General features: G+C 45.3%; 2 protein-coding genes across 2 annotated transcripts in view; both read left to right on the forward strand.

Moving 5' to 3' along the window:
• Positions 1-8,821, forward strand: part of LOC128951058 (hydrocephalus-inducing protein-like) — a 78,088-nt gene extending 69,267 nt beyond the window's left edge. The window contains exons 58-66 of the mRNA XM_054296213.1: positions 575-767; positions 1,321-1,429; positions 2,020-2,268; positions 2,613-2,755; positions 3,109-3,330; positions 4,503-4,663; positions 5,175-5,266; positions 5,850-6,201; positions 6,949-8,821. Of these exons, the coding sequence (XP_054152188.1) occupies positions 575-767; positions 1,321-1,429; positions 2,020-2,268; positions 2,613-2,755; positions 3,109-3,330; positions 4,503-4,663; positions 5,175-5,266; positions 5,850-6,201; positions 6,949-7,087 (1,660 nt within the window). The 3' untranslated portion in view covers positions 7,088-8,821. The remainder of the gene's footprint in view (positions 1-574; positions 768-1,320; positions 1,430-2,019; positions 2,269-2,612; positions 2,756-3,108; positions 3,331-4,502; positions 4,664-5,174; positions 5,267-5,849; positions 6,202-6,948) is intronic.
• Positions 8,822-10,653: 1,832 nt separating this feature from the next.
• Positions 10,654-18,121, forward strand: TERB1 (telomere repeat binding bouquet formation protein 1). Its single transcript, XM_054296215.1, has 11 exons — positions 10,654-10,687; positions 11,625-11,735; positions 11,912-12,040; positions 12,478-12,609; positions 13,055-13,115; positions 13,211-13,326; positions 13,470-13,592; positions 14,118-14,270; positions 15,315-15,446; positions 16,837-16,962; positions 17,937-18,121. The coding sequence occupies exons 1-11, from the start codon at positions 10,654-10,656 to the stop codon at positions 18,119-18,121; spliced, it is 1,302 nt and encodes a 433-aa protein (XP_054152190.1).
• The last annotated feature ends 1,034 nt before the right edge of the window (positions 18,122-19,155 follow it).

Consider the following 19,155-nt stretch of genomic DNA (forward strand, 5'->3'; position numbering starts at 1 on the left):
TTTTTTATGTGATTGATTGGAGCTGGTATGAAAGAGGAACGCAGTTCCTCTGCCCTGGGACCTGTGAACTGGGGCTTTGACCTGTCCTTCCTCAGCAATTTAGTGGCTGAATCACAACAAGACAAGCCTAACTGCTAATAAGGAATTGCTTTTTTACTGTTCTTGGAAACGATCTTTGCTGATGGTGACGATGATTTATTTTTGCCTTGTTGCTTTTGTACTGCTTTTGTGCTGTGCTTTTGCTTGTTGCGTAAGTCTCATCTCACTGCAGCCAGGGGATTTGCCATATCTCATCTGGTGCCTCCTTATTTACCTGCTGCACTGCATGATTCAATTAAGTGAAATTATTTTTAACTGCTGTTGTGGAAGGCTCTGGCTCTTTGGAGCAGATTCCTCTAGTGAATGGCCCTGAGTGGGTTGGGAAGAGGCTGCTGGGGGGCTGTGTTGTGGGAGCCCCCCAGCAGCACCAGGACCACCAGGCAGGGAAAACACTGTGGGTGGCCCTTGGTGCTTCACTTGCCCAGTGTGAAATGGGTTAGTGCCAGCTGAAATTGTTTCTGCACCTCTCCTGCAGCTCTGTGGAAATTCAACCCCAAATCCTGACCTTCACCATCAGTGGGAAGGGGCAGGAGCTGCCGGTGACAGTTGTGCGCCCAAATGTTCGCAGCAAGAGGGGAACGGCCGTGCTGCGCTTCAAGAGGCTCCAGCTGGAGCATTCAGAGATGCTCCCCCTGGTCCTCCGTAACAGTGGCACCAAATCTGTCAAGGTGAGGAGGACCTGCTCAAGGAAGGTTTGGGAACAAGTGCTTGTGGCACAGGGGAAGGGTCCCAAAAAACATGGCAGACCTGGGAAGAGGTGTCAGAAATTCTTTTTAAGCAAGTGACTGACATCTGTTCTTCAAAAAGAGAGTTTTTGAAAATTTTCCATCCAGTCTTTTTTCTTTCAGTTGAACACAAGAAAGGTGGTGGAGTATTTTCCCCCATCTCTCAGGTCACCTTTTGTTCTCATGGACATGTGTGGTTTCCCAGTTCCATTAGATTGTATTTGATCCCATTTACTACATTTGAGGGAAACTTAGTTGGGGTTTAATTACATTCTGCCCCTTACTTTCTGTCCGGTTTGGTTCTGTGTGGGCTCTATCCAGATGCCTCTGAACGCCCTTTCTTCTCAGCTGGTTTGACTTCACTTTTGCGCTCAGTGCTGTTTGTAGTGGGAGAGGTGCCAGGCTGCCGTGTGGGACCAGCAGCACTGTGGTGTCAGTCCCTGTGCCATCCTGTACTCACACCAGCATCATTGTGCTCTGGCTTCTCTTTTCTCAGTTTATGTTACAGCTGGAGGATGAGCACGGAGCGTTCTCCTTGAAAGGCAGGGCCTTCACATTCAAGACAGTCCTCACTGGAGATATGGAAGAGGACTCCGTCAGAAACGGTAAATTCATTAACCATGAAGTGTGATCATGCACAGAGGGAAAATGAAAAAAGAGCCCTGCTCTTGGCTTCTCTGAGCAGCAGCCAGATGTTAGTTTCATTCTTTGGGCTCTCTGTCCCCCAGGCTTTTCCTGGGGACGTTTTGCAGGGTCTCCTCCTAGCAAGTTGTAGGAAGTTGTTCAGTTCTTCTAGACATGGTGGGTTGAGTTGTGGGAGACTGTCACTACCTCAGTGGGCCCTCTAAGGTGTTTGCTTCATGTAGGAAGGTACCAACCTGAACAGACACAGCCCTTGAGCACACAGCCAGCCAGCAGAAGCCAAAAGCACTCTTTGGCTGAGCTTTACATATGGCTGGAGCTGGCTGGAAGCAGGTGGAATGAGGCCTGGGCATCAGCCCGAGGTTAAGCTGCTTAAGTGGTGCTGTGTCTGGAGGTGGCAGGCTTGTGAACATAGCAAGAGGGTCTGGAACCACTGTGGGTAGAACCTGTGCTTAGAAGGCAGCTGGTTTCAACCTCTTATTCCTCATTTATCCTATGGAAATATTTCCTCTGTACAGCTGTATCACTTAACTCTGATTTCATCGCTGTGCAGAGACCAAGCCCCCAAAGCAGACTTTCATCCTTCTGCGTCATGGGCAATCGGCACAGTTTAAGGTCATTTTCAAACCCACCCTGGCTCAACGTGTGGAAGGGAAGATTGCTCTGGTAGTGGGGGACATCTGCATGACCCTGGTTGAGCTGGTGGGTGAAGGCCACAACGACGAATTCACCCTCGATGGATTAAAGGAAGACACCCAGGAGAGGAATGCTAAGAGCAGTCTGAGGAAAGACATCATTGATGGTAAGAGAGGAGAGGCTGCCAAGGTGGAGCAAGGAGGAGGACAATGTCTGATCACGTGTGTCCTCCCTCTAGCCAGGCCTGGGCTGTCACCCGCAGGACTTGGTGGCTTGTGGGCGTGGCAGCCATGCATGCAGAGCAGTGTGTGCTGTGCTGCATGTCGCTGGCTTAAGGATGTGTCAGGGTGTTTCCCTGGAAGTGGTGGGATGGGGAACTGCCTGGGGAACTCCCTCCAGAGGGAGGAAGGCTTGGAGCAAGGCAGCATTGAACGTGCAGGTGTCTGTGCACCTGAGGGGGGCAGGTGGAGCTCCCTGCATGCTGACATGCCTTGCTCTCCTCCTTTACAGCTGTCAGAGTGAACCACATCGAGTTTGGGCACTGTCCTGTCGGGAAGCGCTGCCGCAGGACCTTCACCATCACCAACCGCACCCTTACGCAGGCCATGCGCTTTGAGTGGGATGCAGACGCCCCATTCCAGTTCTCCCCCAAGGTGAGCGTGCACTGCTCTGCCTCTCCCCATTGCTCACGCCCTGCCCTGGTGCTCCCAAGAGCAGGCAGGGCAGGGAGTCCTCACATGCCACTGATACCCCGTTCCAGTGCCATGTAGGAGATGCAGTCCCTGGCTTGGCTGGGCCAAGGCTGCCAGCCTTGCAGACAAGGCTTCATATTTTGGGAGGTGCCACCTTTTGTTCTTACTTTTGTCTGTCAAATTTCACATAAATCCACTCTGAGGTGCAGATTTCTGGCACAGCTGTTCACCACATCAGTTGCTTTTGCTGTCAGTCCTGCCCTTGGCAGTGCTTCCAGTTTGGAAGTCTTGACTGTTTCCCTGATTCTCCCTAGGTGGGACACCTCCATCCTGGCTGTGCCAAGGGCATCACAGTGATCTTGAGATCAGATGTCCCAGTCACCTTCAGAAGGCACCTTGTGAAATGTAAGGTGACCAAGATCAACTTTGAGCTGCCACCAAGGAAGGTTCTAGACTGGGACGACCAAATGCGCACTGTGACGTTGAGGGATACCACGTGGAAAGACCCAGCAGCCAGGTGGCCTAAAAAAGAGAAGGTAAGAAGAAAAAGGGCAAAAAAAGGCAACCCAGCTTTTGCTAAAAGAACCACCATAACAGCATCACTGCTGGCTGTGCAGCTCCTGCTTCCTCTGGACACTGCACAGCCATGAGGCTCAGCAGCAGTGCATTCCAGGGGAGAGGTGGATGCACAGTGACTGGATACACTCACACAAGAGGGGGAAGCCTTTGGACAAGAGACCTTTAGCCACACACAAACTATCAGTCTGTGCCACAAGCACAAGTGTTGCAGCCCATGTTGAATGGGAGACAATGTTTTATGATTTTATCCCATTTTATGGTGTTAGAAATCTCTTTATCTCATTTGGTGCCTTTTCACAAACAAGGAGTTAAGTCTGTTGCACTCTGTCTCTTCTTTTAAAGTGGAGAGAAATATACTTCTCCTGCATATGCTGGTGAGCTCCAAGTTTTGTCTGCATGGATACCAGAGAATTTGGTTATAGTCTCTGTATTGTGTGGGGTATCTCATCACGAAGTAGCCCAGGCACTGCATGACTCTATGGAGGAGTCCAGAGAAGGATCATCTCCAGAGACCCTTGCTTTTATTGTCATTATTGCCAAACACACTCATCTTGGGTGAAGGTTCTTCCTGAGTTTCTGGACCATTTTAAGGCCTCTAAAAAACATCCTCTTTTCTATCAGAACATCTGCAGTTGGAGACTTTTCCAATGAGATCTTTCACATCCCAAAATGCCCATGCTCAGCTCCCAGCAGTGTGGCTGTTGCTCCGGACATGACAGCTGGAGAGCACTTTCTCCTAAGACAAGAAGGAAAAGGTGCTTTCTAGAACTCTTCAGTCTTGAGGTTCTCCATCCACAAAGCTCCAGCAGGAGAACTTAACCCTAATTTTGAGACCTGCTGGATTTACAGGGGACAGGAAAAAAGCCAGTCCCTCTACAAGGTTGAAGGACAGGGACTGGAACACAGCTATCCATGGGGATATTAACAGCTGTGGTAGTGACTGCTTGGATCAGTGGGTAGAAACAACTACCGTAGCAGAGCAGTCCTAATTTTGTCATCTTTCCAGGGAAGTAAAAGTCAGTGGTCCTTTCTAGTCCCGCTATGAGGCTAATCTTGGAGGCCAGAAGATTCCCTTCTCAGCCTGACCTTCTGGGCTCTGCTCAGTGATTTCTCCCTCCTCTGTTTGCAGGTGGTTGAGCCAGTCCTGGAACCAGCTCACACTGTGGTGGAGGAGAGCAGCCAGGAGGCTGAGGTGTACCTCAGTGCTGTTGTTGCCCACGCCCAGTTCAAACTGAGCACAACCGTGGTTGAGTTCAAGGATACCTTGCCCTTCCAGACAAGGACAGCCTTGTGAGTGCTGGAGGCCGGGCAGGGCCCTGGGAGCGGGAGCTGCCTTTGCCCAGGGCTGGCCCAGTGCCTGCTTGCCACAACTCTGCCCCAGCCCCAACCAGCACAGGCCCATTTTCATGCACACAAGGCCAAGCAGGAGATGGTGGTCAGGAGAGCCTCAGGGCTGCCAGACCTTTCTGCTGAGAGCAGCCATGGGTTTGCTCTCACTGCATGTCACCTGTCCTCATCTGCTCAACAATAAGTTTGCAGTCAAACCAAGACCTAAAGTCCAGAGTAAGCCCCTTGGCTTCAATGTCCTGGGCACCATGTTGGCCCTTTCCTCTTAAACATCCACACTTGGAAATACTGTTTAGGGCCACCCAGGACAGCAGTCTGAGCATGGCAGGGCTGCCTGGGGAAGAAGGTTCTCTTCAGCAGAAAGTGGTACCAGGAGGCCATCAGACAATGTTACTGTACTATTTGCTTTATATTTATTGGAAATTTTTTGTTACTCCTCCTTCTTGCTTTTCAGTTTCAGGCTATACAACACAGGGAAGATAGCCCTGGAATACTCCTGGGAGGAAGCTGGAGATAGTGAAGCAGCGATGAGGAGTGCTCTGGCACGTAAGGGCATTTCACTTGGTAGCTGAGAGCCTGGGGAGAAGACCCTGCCACTTCACTCCAAAACATGAATTGCTTTTTCATCCTTCTCCACACATCCACTTTCATCAGCATCTTCCCAGCTGCAGCTGGAGAGTTTTTGCCCCTATCTGCCATTCATCCCCTTCTGTTCTTGCTCTGCCACTTCTGGTCTGCAAAGGAGCTGAGCCAGCCTCTGGGGAGAGCCACGTGCTGGGTCAGGACTGGGAAGGGGGACATCAGGGACATCTCAGACTCTTTGAGAAGTCTGAGACTGGGAAACACAATGGTGTTACAAGTGAGCTGACCTGTAGCCACTGTCTGTGTGCAGTTCCTCACTCCAGGGCAAATGCAAAGTCACTGTCTAAAAGCAACTCTCCTGCTTTGGCACAGGAGTGTGTGCTGCAGGCAGAGACCCTGCTCCCAGACACCCTATTTCCTGCTAAAAGTACTTGGCCAGAGATGCTCCAAGTGCATCCCAGCTCTTTTCCACCTACCTGCAGCAGGAGGCAGAGCTGCTGGGAGCACAGGATTTTGTCTTTGAAAGGTGTCCTCCTCCTCTCTGCAGGTAATTTCCTCTCCTCTGAAACTTTAAGGCGTTGCAGAAACCTGCTGCATCGTTTTGGGTGGCAGCAGGACCATGAAACTCAGGCTTTTGAGCTGCAGCTGCTGCAGCGGCTGGCCAAGCACCTGCAGGATTCCAAGAGGCAGCAGTTTGAAGAGCAGGACCATCCCAAGAAGCTGCGCAACTCAAAGCGCGTTGGTTCCGCCCTGGAAATCTTCCCAGACGCCATCTATGACCTGCCACTGTTCTCCATCAAGCCCTACCACGGCATCATCACTCCTGGCCAGAAGCAGGCCTTTCAAGTGCAGTTCTCCCCAAAGTGCGCGGGGATGTTCCAGACCACCCTGCTGTGCAGGTGAGAAACATCCAGCCCTTGCCAACTCATGTTTCTGATGGCTATCACTGGGTGATCACAGGGTGGAAAGGACCCCAGTAGGTCATCTGGTCCCACATGGCACAGGGTTGTGTCCAGAGGGCTCTGCAATAATTCCAGTGAGGGACACTCCACACCCTCTCTGGGCAACCTGGCACCTGCACAGGAAAGAAGTTCTTCCTCAGGTTCAGGTGGGATTCCCTGTTCAGGTTCTGCCCATTGCCTCTTGTCCTAATGCTGGGCACCACCAAGCACAGCCTGGTTCATCCCCCAACACCCTGCTTTCAGTCCCTCTGACTGGGATGGGGAGGTGGGCATGGAGTCAGGCAGCCCCAGAGAGGCGGCACAAACACCCACAGGAGCACAGAAAGATCATCATCTGGCCTTGGGAGGGAGACACTGGGAAAAGACACTGTATGGAACATCACACTGCTGGAAGGTTGCAAAATCTGGGAGATCCAGGAACCAGCAAGTCCCTAGCTCTGCTTCCTTTGGGGACAAGCAAGGCCTGCTTCTCTGCCTGGAACCCTGTGTGCTGTAGTTGGTCCCCAGGCACTTAACAGGTCATGGTCCTGCCCTTGCACCTCTGCAGCCTCCATGCAGCTTGTTTAATTTGCTGCATGCTGCTTGCACAGACAGAGGATGCAACACTGTGCAACTTGCTGTGCGAGTTGCAGAGCAACTGGCTGGGAATGTTTGTCTGGCTAATACCAGTCCCCTTCCTGCTAGAATTTCTAACCTGAATCCAACTGAGAAGATGAGGCAGGTGACTGTGAAAGGCAGAGCCTTGGAGCAGAAGATTCTTGGTAGGGCAGACGGAGAAAGGCCAGGGAGCCAAGGATCAGGTGCCCTGGAAACCAGCACCTGAGGGCCAGCATTTGTGTCAGCTGGAGCTCCTGCAGGAGGCAGCAACATCGTGCCTTCTGCTGCTGCTGGTCTCCCACCCTCCACCAGAGACCTCTGCAGCTACCCTTCCGAGCTCCAGTGAAGACCTCTAGCCAACCTTTCATCACCTACATAACTGTTTATTAGATTGATAATAATTCATTTTCGACAATTAATTGTTAATAAACAATTGTTAATACATGATTAACCGTCAGCTTGTCTTGGTTGGAAAGACAGGTGTCTGCGGGACCTCTCTGGAATGGAAAATGTGACCTCCTCCTCTCCAAATTATTATAACTTTGAAATTAAGGGGCTTTCAGGCAAAGATATGGGAGAAGTTCTTTGCCAGTATGTACAACAAGGCAAACAAACAACAACGCTGGCAGCAACAACAAACAGAAGCAGATACCCAACCACAGCCTTCCTTCGGCTGCAGGCACTTTCCCTTTGCTGTAGTTCCAGTCACAGCTGGCAGGAAAGGGAGGCAAATAATGAATAAAGCAATTGCTACAGTAATTCTAATTAAGCTACACCAAGGAATGCACTGGAGAGCTCAAGCACTGTATGATCAATTCTGAAGAGCTTATTGCTGTGAGGGAGTCTCTGCAGTAGCCAAATAGTGACTGGACAATGAAGTTGTTCAAAGATAAATAAGTGATGAGAAAACACCCTAGTGAGGGAAGAGCCCTAGCCCTTAGACCCTTTCAAAATATGCAAATACATTAGACTGAGTTCCCCAAAATACAGAGATGGAAATATCTTCTTGGAACAGTTGATCACCGCACCCACTGGGAGCCTTTGCTATCTCAACTGCAACTACCTCCAAAGTGGCTAAGATGCTATTAGAACAAATCATTCCTAGATATGGAATAACTGAAAGAATGGATTCAAGTAAGGGAACACACTTGACTTCAAAAATTTTACGTTCTATGTGTGGTATTAGACATAAATTGGAAATTCCATACCCCGTGGCACCCTCAAAGCTCTGGATGTGTGGAGAGAATGAATGCTGTCCTTAAGAACCATATTACCAAATTAATGATTGAAACCAAATTAGCATTATTACGGATCAGAACTGCTCCAAGAAAGGACATAGGAATTTCTCCCAATGAAATATTACTTGGGTTACCTAATCTGGGAAGGTAGAGCTGAAACTAATGACTTCCATCTCAGAAATTATTGCAGGCAATTACAGCTGGTGCTTTGAAGAGTTGTTTTTTTCATAAGATGTTTACCAAAGGGTGTCTTCTTAATTAGCAGATGGTGTGACAAGCTGTTGATTAAAAGACCAATCAGGTCCACCTCTATCAGAATGGTGTATAAAAGAATGCATTTCTAATAAACTCAGATATTAGCTATGCACTAAGAACCAGAGGAAGTAGCCTCACATTGAGAGGAAATTCAGGTTAGATTTTAGAAAAAAAAATTTCACTGTTCAGGTGTTCAGGCCTGGGAACAGGTTGGCCAGAGAGGGGGTGGAGTTGCCATCCCTGGAGCTGTTAAAGAGGCCTCTGGATCTGACCCTGGGAAATGGTTTAGTGGTTTAGCGTTTGCAGTGTCAGTGCTGGGCTGACGTTGAACTGACGGTTTTAAAGATCTCTTTCACCCCTGCCGGTTCTACAACTCCAAGCGCTTCCCGCCCGCCTGAGGGGAAGGCTCAGGGCTGTCCCGAGTCCAGGGCCGGCCGCGCCTGAGGGGCTCGGGCGGCGCTGCGGCTGCGGCGGCTCCTGAGGGGCCGGGCCGCGCTCTGCCCTCAGCTCCGCGAGATCCCAGCCCTCGGGCCGGCGGGGCCTCCGCTGTCCTTCAGCCGGACAATCGCACCGCTCAGCTCCGCGGGATCCCAGCCCTCAGGCCGGCGGGGCCTCCGCTGTCCTTCAGCCGGACAATCGCACCGCTCAGCTCCGCGAGATCCCAGCCCTCGGGCCGGCGGGGCCTCCGCTGTCCTTCAGCCGGACAATCGCACCGCTCAGCTCCGCGGGATCCCAGCCCTCAGGCCGGCGGGGCCTCCGCTGTCCTTCAGCCCGACGATCCCACCCCATCCCATCCCTCAGTCCAGCGATCCCACCCCTCAGCCCGCAGATCCCATCCTCAGCCGGGCCGCGCTCGGCAGCGGGCGCCCGCCTCGCCTCGGGGCTTGTCCGGAGCCACCCGCGCCACTGGACCACAGGTACTCGAGCCGTGCCCCATTTCCCCCCTCGAGACTCCCTAACCTTCCCACAGAAGAATGCAGCTGCTGTTTCATCAGTAGACTGTTGCCTTTCATCCCCCTCCCCTCTTTCTTATGTTCTTTCCCTTTTATATTTGGGCTGATCTGGAGTGCTTGCTAAGGCTTCAGAGTGGAGCTCTGATAATGAGCTGTAAATCACGCAGGGCTCATTTGAGGGAGGAGGGAGCTGAAATAGGCCAGGACAGCCCCAAGTCCTGTTCCACAGCGCAGCGTCCTCACGGCCTCAGCTGCTGCTCTGGGCTTTGGTTTCCACAGGAGGCCAGCAAGGCGCACTTGTCCCCTCTGGGTTTGGTCCCTGGTTTCGAAGGATAAGTCCTGCCCAGGCTGGCTGCTCTGCTGGCCATGCCAGCCATGTGCTCTAGTGGTGCTGAGCACACGCACTGACAGATCTGCGCTTCTCCAGGAGTGGTTTCTGAGGTTTGAAGCAATGTTACTGGGTTGTTTGCCATAACTGATGGAGAAGTTTCATATGCAACACTTGCCAGCTGTTTGTTGAGATAAATCTAGTTGCTTGTCTTTGCACCTTGCTCTGTGATGCAACAACTGAGGTGAGCTGTTTGCATCTAATTAATGTAGGCTGGCTTATAAGCACTATTTTGTGTACCTTCTGTAGGTTGCAAAAGATCCAGGAAAAAGTCAAGATGTGTCCTTGTATACATACAGTTTTAAACCCCTTGTGCTTCCTACATTGTATAATTGTATAAACATGTATTAAATGAAACTCTTCTGAAAAGCAGTTAGCTCCAGAGTGAACTCATTTTTGCAGCCTTCCTTTTGTTTGGGTGGGTTTTGTTTTTTCTTAGGCTGGCGGGGTGGTGGCAGTAGGACAAAAAGAGGTGAGAAGGCTGGCAAGCTTTTCCTTGTTGTGGATGGGTTGGATTTGTAGGAAAATGAAATGCATGTCTGTTATCACTTCTGAAAGGCTGCAGGGAGATGAAGTCTCTCAATTCTCGCTCTCTAAGGGAAGCAGCAAAGGAATGGGGGCAATCAGTAACTCCCAAGAGAAAGCAGGGCTGGCTGTCTTCGTTAAGATGACAATGATTCTGCTTTGAGCCTTTGTCCACTCTCAAAAGATGAAAACCTGGTAGTTACAAATGCAGGGCTATTATAAAATACTGTATTTCCAAAGGAAAACTTTGCCATACAGGAATACATTAAACTGTGTGTGAGAGATGACAGAGTAAAAGCAGAAAATTGGGAAAAGTGCATTTTAGAAAAATGATGTAATTTATACTGCGTATATTATCAACACTGCTAATCTGAACAGAACTGAAAACACTTTTTCCTTGCTGTTGTAGAACAAGAACAGAGATAAAACAAAAATGAACACTCAAAAGGTGCAGATAAGTCAGTGTGGTAAGATATCTAATATAATTTATCATTATAATCTGCATCAGTTTTACAAAGTTTTAGCAGACTTTAGTGATAGGCCTGTTGGGGGGTGGTGAGCAGTTGGGAAAATGTGCTTTTTCCTAGTTGCCAAATTTTGGATACTGTATTGGATATGCAAAGGGTACATCCAATGCCAAACCTACACACAGAGTAAAACACACCACCACAAAGTCACTTTTTTTTTTAATTTTCTAATATTTATCCACATTTTTATTGTATTTTAACTTCTTTAAGAACCTTCAAACCTTGTTTTCAGTAAACAATACCTTCTGTCACTGTTAGAAATAATGATCAAGTCAGTCTTTTAATGATAGCCCAAAGACTAAGAAGCAGATTTTCCAAGTCTGTTTTACCCACCCAGGGTTGTATGTAGGAGGCAGAGAATATTTTGTGTTACATCTCCAAGCACCTGGCTGAGGGCTGTGCTGCAGTGCTGCATGGTTTCTGTCTCCTGTAACTCAGTACCACCCAGCAGCCTTGTGCTCTTGGGCTCTTTCCTTACTGCTCCAGAGATTTTCAACTGCACTCTGAGTTTTATTTGCCCTCTGAATACTTTAATGGCTCTGTATTATTTACACTTAACGCACCTTGCAGTTGTGAATTTAGTAGTTTACATCAGACTTACTAAGAATTACTAGTAATTAAAGGCCAGAAATATTACAAGGAGGCTGTTACTCTGCAAAGGAAATCACGCTCAGATAACAAACTATGGACAGAAATATTTCTAGGTTTGCTGTTTGTGGCTGAATAGAAGTGGTGTGGCTCCATTTTGGCTCACTTTTCCCCCCTTTTTTAAAATGCATGTACATACTACATTTTGGACAGGTTTATTCTAATACTGATTAGATTAATATCTAGAAAAGATAACAATTTTAATGAAGTTTTTTGTGTTTGCTCCTAGATATGAAAACAGATTTGAACTTACTGCTTGAATGCCTGAAATATCAGATGGACTGCCCTCTGTCTCAGAAGGAGGCTTTGATCACTATCTATTCCATTTGCCAGCAAAACAGTAAGAAAGGCTTTTCCTTAGAACCAGTCATTTATGATCACCAAATATGCCAAGAACTGGTGGGCACTGTAAAAATGTCTAGAGGACATAAGGCTTGAGGTGTTGGAGAATCTTAGAAGCCTTTCATTTTGCAGAGAAACAAAAGCAAAAGTGTCTGCTCTTTTTTCCTCTTGTAGGTGAAGCGAGCGAATACTTGCGAGAAATTGGTGGTTTGATGTTTATAAATGACCTTGCCAAGTCCAGTGCTCATTGCATCGTAAAGGAAGCAGCTTTATTTACACTGGGGATTATTATAGAGAGTAATGGTAATAAAAATAATCTTGTTTGTATTTCTGAGTGTGCTATGGCTCCCTGTCATTACTTGTGCTCCTGCTTTGTCTCCATTTTCTTTTGGTCTCACAAAATGAGACTAGAAGCTTGTCAGCTGGAGCAGGGGCAGTGAGGGTGCCCCAGTTGCCCTGTCCATGCCTGGATTTGATCAATGCCTTGCTCCCCTGTGCACACAGAGTGTCTTTGAGTTTCCAGACACCTGCACTCCCCTCTCCCTCAGCAGCATGTGTTCAGTGGCTCCTGGATTGTTCCAAAGCTTGGTGTAGAACTCACTGCCAGGGGGAAGCCCTCAGGCACTTCATAGTCCTGCCCTGTCTCTGCTCCCCAAGTACTGGCCACAACTGAGACTTAATAATTTAGGATGATGAGTGGCTTACTTTAGCACTTAATGGTTTTCACTTTCTGATTCCAGTGTATTGTCAACAGACTTTGTGTACTTCTGCACTGTTTGAAGACCTCATTTTATTTTTAATTAAAAAGGATTCTGGTGTGAACTTGAAAAGAATGTCTGTTTATGTCATCTTAGCTCTGGTGTCAAATAATAGTAAGTAAAAAAATGGGGTTTTTTCCTCTGTGTTACAACAACACTCCTTTTCTATTTGCCGATCTGCAGTCCAAAATTTGGCACAGTCAATAAGCAATGTTTTGGTGAAGTTAATTTATAAAGATGAATGTTTGCATGTAACTAAACCTGAATTGTCAAAGTATGTCATTGTTCACTGGGATTTTCTTAAACAGCAGAACGTGGTTTAGTTCTAAAAATACAGTTTGCAAATGGAAACCCATAGTTTCTGAGAGTGTCTAGAAAGAGAGACTAGAATGGAAGGAATAGAAAGGTTATTTACCAACATGTTGACATGATTTTGTATTTCCTTCTGGGGAGGATATGTGCTTGGGAAAGGGAATGTATGCATGTAAATTAAACTTGCTGTTAAGATTTTGTCTGCAATTGCATTTGTCTCTGGAGTCCTGTGTGTGTTCTCTTTTAGAAAATGGGCAAACCTGTGTCAGAGACACAGGCTGCATCAGCCTGCTGCTGCAGTTGTTCAGGTAAACAGGGTTGCAATTCAAACAGACAGATAATGGACTGGTTAGCAGCTGTGTTTCCTTGACTATTTGGGACTTGCTTGCATTGTCTTGAACAGAACAACTCTCTCCACGTCTGAGAAGAATGTGTCAGATGAAAACTCTGATCCCTGCTATCAGCTCTGGTGCTCAGTGTGCAGCACTCTCTGTGCCTGTGTCAACAACCCCCAGAACGGTACGTGTTGCTCTGAAAATTGTGGAGGAAGTTCAGAGATATTCTCCAAATCGGTAACACTGTGGTTTCATTTTTACTGTTCAGCTGAAGTTGATTTCAATGATTGTGTTTTGATTTGGGGTAATTTGTTTTTACTTTTGCAGAAGATAATCAAAACATTTGCTGTTCAGTTTTCCCCCATGCCAAAGAGTGGCTGGAGACTTGCACAGAGCCTGAGATAGTTCGTCCCATTTGTTCATTTCTTGGTCTCACAGTTGCAAATAACTGTAAGTGCAGCTCAAGCTTTACACAGTTTTGCATTTGATAAAAGGAAGTTTAATTAGAGAGCTAAATGGTTTTTTCTTTCTTTTCAATTTCTCTCTATCTCTAACAAAATCATTTGCTGTTCTTCCGACTTTGACCACTGTATTCCACATCTTTACTTACACTATGCTGTGCTCATGTCCACAGATAGCCACAGTCTGGTGACATTTCCTAGGCTCAGTAAAGCTGTTTGGAGCTGTTCTGATTAAAAGTGTGTCTAAATTAAAGTCCTTTTTACATGACTGATTGGTAGAACTCAGGCATGATGTCTGCCATTTGTGTGCACATACTAGGGTCATGTTTTCCTGTAACTGTTTTATATGCAGTCGCTGCATTTCTTGAGATTAATATATATCCAGCTTCTGTTGTACAAGAAATGTAATGACTAACATGTGCACAGAAAAACTCTAATGGACTTACTCAGTGAAATGCTAAAATAATTTGCAAACTCTGTCGCTTAAATCACATTTTTTGTTTTTTCCACCAAGCATATGTGCAGAAGTATTTTGCTTCTATTGGAGGATTGGATACATTAGCCAGAGTTCTCCTTGAGCTTATGCATGATTCTTGTTTGAGTCACTCCAGCATGAAACTTGCCGTGGTAGTAACAAAGACTCTGGATGCCTGTATTGCTAATAACTGTGAGTGGAAAGACATTTGTTATCTATAGTAATTTTAAAATGCAATTTTTAAAGTCTTGTGCTGGTGGTAAAGTTGCAGAAATGAATGCTTAAAGGCAGTTAAGTTATACACATCCCAGTGGATGTTGCTGTGTTTTTTAAAACTCAGAGGTGTAAGTGGGGAGTGATTCAGTTCATCTGAGGTGGATTACTGTCCCATTGTTGCTAAAATAAATACAGTGAAATTTAAACTCAACTGAAAATTAAAAATTAAAAATAAGATGCTACAGCCTGTGCTGGGTAAGTAAAGCTGAGCTCTGGGCCTGGGTTTGACCAGTCGTGGATCCTGGAGTTAGGCCTGTGCCTGAATAATAAATTGTGTAGCTTAAGGAAGCTTTAGTCATTCAGAGGTGGAGCTGAACCAATATGGTGTTTCTGCACAGCACACTCTGCTCTGGTTTGCTGGCTGGGTACTGCTCTGCTGATGAGGTTTTGTGTTTTCCACAGAAGGTTTGCAGAAACCTGTGATGCTGATCAACCTGTGCTGTGGCCATGGTTGGTGCATCTCCCACTTCTGCCATAAGAGCTTCAAATGGAAGTTCCCAAAAGTTTAAAAGCATCATCCTGCACTAGTTGTGAGGGTAGTTTCAGATCAGTTGGGTGTGACAGCACCAGGCCTCAGCGTGGATGGACCAGCAGGGGTGTTGCCAGTGCCAGGAAGGGCTTGCCCCCTGCTCTTTTATGGCAGATACTCTGTTGTTTTATTCAACTCTCTCTGGCTCCATGCTGGAGCTGATAAAGGAGAAACTCAGCAGGGATCTGCAAAAGCTGCACAGTGCAAAGCCCTCATCCATCAGATCTTCTGCCTCACCTCCATGGAGCACAGGCTGGGAGGACGGGCAGGGCTGCATTTGGGAGCAGCACAGGAGGCATGGGGCAATGTGAGCTGTTCCAGGTGGAGCAGGGCAGGGCTGAGCAGGCCCAAGGCTTTGAGGGGCTTGTAGAGTTCAATTCCTGTACACTCATGATCTCGTTTATTTTCCTTCCAATTATTTTAACAAACAGCTGCCATGGGTGTTGTCTTGGCAAAGTATCACACTGTGTCAGAGCTGCTGAAGCTGCTGTCCAATGAGACACTGAGCACAGGAGAAAAAATCAGTATTATTCTAACAATTGGACACTGCACTGAAGTTTGTGGTAAGATTTGCCTTTTTTTTCCCTGTCAGCTTCTCCTAAATTCTCATCCCCTGACTCCCCCAGTGGTGTCACTTCATCAAGGCTGGGGCACGAGAGAGAGTTCTATTAAATAATACAATGTCAGTATTTGGACAAAAAGTTTTCTATATTATTCCATTGTTAAATTTTAAAGCTTGTAAGCAGCAAGTGTCTTTAGTAGCTTTAAAAAAGTAGACTAAATATGCAAGAATTCAGAGCTGGGCTTAGGTGTCACAGGGAATAATTAATCCAGAGCTGGAAGCTACTACAATGCAGACACAGCAAATGAGTTCTCTTGAGCTCTCTTTTTCATGGTCCTTGGCACATACAGCTTCTGTCCACTGCTTACAAGGCCAGTGCTATTTGTAAAAGCCATGGAAGTGCATTGGTTTCAAGACACAGAAGCAGCAGGTAGCCCTGAAATGTTTTTGTCATGTTCCTCAGGGCTTGTCCAAGCATATCTAGTACAAATACAGCACTTCAGTTGGTGTTTTGTGGTAGTGCAAGCAAAGAGAAAGGGAAATTCATTTGTACTTCTTTTTTTTCTCATGTATGTTTAGATAAACAAGATGAAGGCCTTATGTTCAAAAATCCTAGTTGATTTTCATCCTCTGAGTGCCAATGACATGTTCAATAATTAGCTCAATCGGTCATAAATTTGTTTTAACAGACATTTTTTCATTAAGAATTAGTGAAACAAGACTTAATGGAAAATGTCTTTTGAATCGAAAAATTATTTAAAAATTATTGAACAATTGTTTCAACAGAAAAAAGGTTTTTCTTGAAATGTCAACACTGTCAAAAATGTTAAATTTTTTTATTTCTTTTTTAAATTGAGTTTAAAGAAGAAAGAACTATGTTTAGCAAGTTATCAATTACATGAATACATATGCGAATGAGATCACAATAAAAATTCAGCTAATTATATAATAAATGAGGAGGAACAGATTGGCTAGACCAGGATTAAACTACTAATTTGATTTTGCTCATTATAAACCTTGAGATTTTGATATTTCCTCATCTCAGGCCTCACAGAAATGTCACATATCTACTCCAAGAGCAGGTAATGGAAGAGAAGAAATACAGGAGTCATTATTCAAATGTTTTAGGCCACAATTAAATGAGCTTGGAACTCCATGGTATAATTTGTCTCAGTCATCCTTCAGTTTTCTTACAGCAATCTGAGTTCTGGTCAAATCATCCTGTGGGATGTTAACTCCTGCTGTCCCTGCAGCAGGCTCAGGTCTGGGATGCAAATCTCTCTGTCTACAGAAACTTGCAGAGAGCTGCCAGTATTGGCCCCTAAAATTATTGTAAGGTTAAGGTGTGTGGGGCTGAAACCAAAGCTTTCCTTTACCATGTCCTGTTGTAGAAGAGAACCAGTGTGAGCTGCTTCAGAACAATGGTCTGCCACTTATGATTCAGGTATTGACAGAATCTCAGGACGAGGAACTCATCAAAGCTGCTACTTTTGTGCTGCAGAACTGCAAACAAATGAGTAAGCTTGCTGTTACTGCTTTAAAAATGAGAGTGATTATTTCCATCTCTGTGTTCTGCTGATTCCCCAAGTGATTTTAACTGCAGCAGCTTTGTAATTCTGTGTACTCCAAAAGATGTTTGTTTTCTGCACAGAAAGTTGCTTTTTTGTCCTCAAGAACTGACTTAGGCAGAAAAAAGAGAAGTAAAAATTCCAACAGTGTTGCAAAAATGCATTTGTGAAACCTCTCCATGTAGGGCCAGTTCTTAAAGCTTTCCCATCTATAAATTGTGTGGAAAATACAAACATTGTCATTTAACACCTAGTGGATACTCTCTTCCTGGAGATGTACCACTAGAGGGAGAGAATAAACCATGAGATAATCAAGCCCAAAATCACTGTGTCTACATTAATTTCTAATATTAAGAAATCTTGATCTTTTTTTTTTCTAAAATAGGATGTATTTTTAGGTCCCCCCTCTCAGTTTTTTTATTACTTATGTGTACAATCCCTCCCATGAAACAGGGAGACCTTGTCCTGTAATCTCTAGAGTGCGGAGGGTGTGCAAATGCTAATTAGGAAAAAACAAACAGATATCTACATTTCTGTGCTGCAAGCACAACTGAGAGGTTTGTGTAAGATTGAGGAGGTGTGGAGATTTGTAGTGTCCATTAATATGGAGTTGTTTTTTAAAAAAGCAGAGACTCATACTGGTGAAGAAGCCAGAGTTAATTCAATGAAAAAGCTTTTTTTTTTTTTTTCACAGCATCATTGTGAAAACTGTTTATAGGAGCTACAATTGCAAGTTCATCTCTTGTAACTGCAGTGTATATTTCAAGTGTGTTAACATTTATGTATAAATTTAAGTTTTATAAAAACTGTTATTTTGCATTAAATTATTGGGGCTGTCCCTCAGCGTACTAAATATAATAAATACATTCAAAATGTTACTTGATAAAATTTTAAATATTAATCTTGTTTTATATTTTATAAAGCTGAACAGTTGTCTCTGAAATTATATGATAACTCATTGAATGTGAACAATGCAGAAGAATTGGATGTGCAAGTCAGAAATAGATGTCTGCAAGACTACCGGAAGAAAGCAAAAGAAATTTTACACAGAATAAACTCAATTGAAAAACAACACAATGAGGTTGGTCTATTTACCAAAATAGTATAAAACTAATCACACCTTTCCAGAGTTTAAGGAGAAAGCCAAAGTAAATCCTTAAGATAATTTCCATGTGAGCAAAAAACCCAGGAAAAAACATTGGATTTGTGTGAAACTACAACCTGCAGCTTTTATCAGTATTGTAGATCAGACTGAGTTACAGGTGTGCAGAGAATGGAGGCATCTGTATTGTATGAAGTGCTCTTGTTTATTGTAACCCCGGATTTTCTATGAGATAGAAAAAGAAGTTGAATTAATTTTTAATTGCTGGACATTCAAACCTATAATTTTAATATTTGCATGCATGAAATGCTCAGGGTTGTATGGCTGTAGGAACTGATTGACAGATCTGCCCCAAAGGGTGGATATTATACATTCACTGGAATAACAGCATGACAAAGCCAGGGGCAGGGCTCAAACTCCCTCCTCTTGCAAAAAGCAAGAGCAGCACACCTTTCAGCTAAATACAGGATAACCCTTTTGGCCATGCTTCACATGGCTTCCGTCTCTTCTTTCTCGTTCTGGAATGATTCTTCTGAAAAAGAAAAAAATCAGGTTTTTTTGGAGAGGACCTGTCTGCACTAAATGGGAAGGCATGAATTAGCATCTTCAGCTTTTAAAGGGAAACAGCTGTTCTTGTGTATTTTCCAGGAAATCCATCTTTATTAAGATTTTGATACTTCACCCACTTAACACTGATTTAAATTGCTGGGCTTTGAAACAGTGAATAATTCCCACTGATCTCAATGGAAACTTGAAGTGATCAGTGATGACTGCTCCCAAAGATCCTATTCCCCATTTTATCCCGAAATGAACCATATTAAACTGACTTATTCAGTGTGGCTCTAGAATACTAGTGCTATACATAGAGAAATATGTGGACCTGACATAGGTGCCTTTATCACCATATTTTAAGCATTCATAAATATTTACAGAAAGACTCTTCAGAAAGCACCAAAGTCAGTAGTTCAAGCAACAATCTCCTGTGTAAATCTGCAATTTCCTTTAACCGAGGGTTTTAGTGTGTTTTTCTTGCTTGTGTA

This window comes from Melozone crissalis, unplaced genomic scaffold (assembly GCF_028551555.1).
Source record: "Melozone crissalis strain CALT ecotype California unplaced genomic scaffold, PUWL_Pcris_2 ptg000007l_1, whole genome shotgun sequence".
Taxonomy (NCBI): Eukaryota; Metazoa; Chordata; class Aves; order Passeriformes; family Passerellidae; genus Melozone; species Melozone crissalis.

Coding starts and splice junctions, on each gene's coding strand:
- TERB1 (XM_054296215.1), top strand. CDS start 10,654: ATGAACACTCAAAAGGTGCAGATAAGTCAGTGTG. Junction 12,041..12,477: donor GATTATTATAGAGAGTAATG/GTAATAAAAATA, acceptor TTCTGATTCCAG/TGTATTGTCAACAGACTTTG. Junction 13,593..14,117: donor TCTCACAGTTGCAAATAACT/GTAAGTGCAGCT, acceptor TTTTCCACCAAG/CATATGTGCAGAAGTATTTT.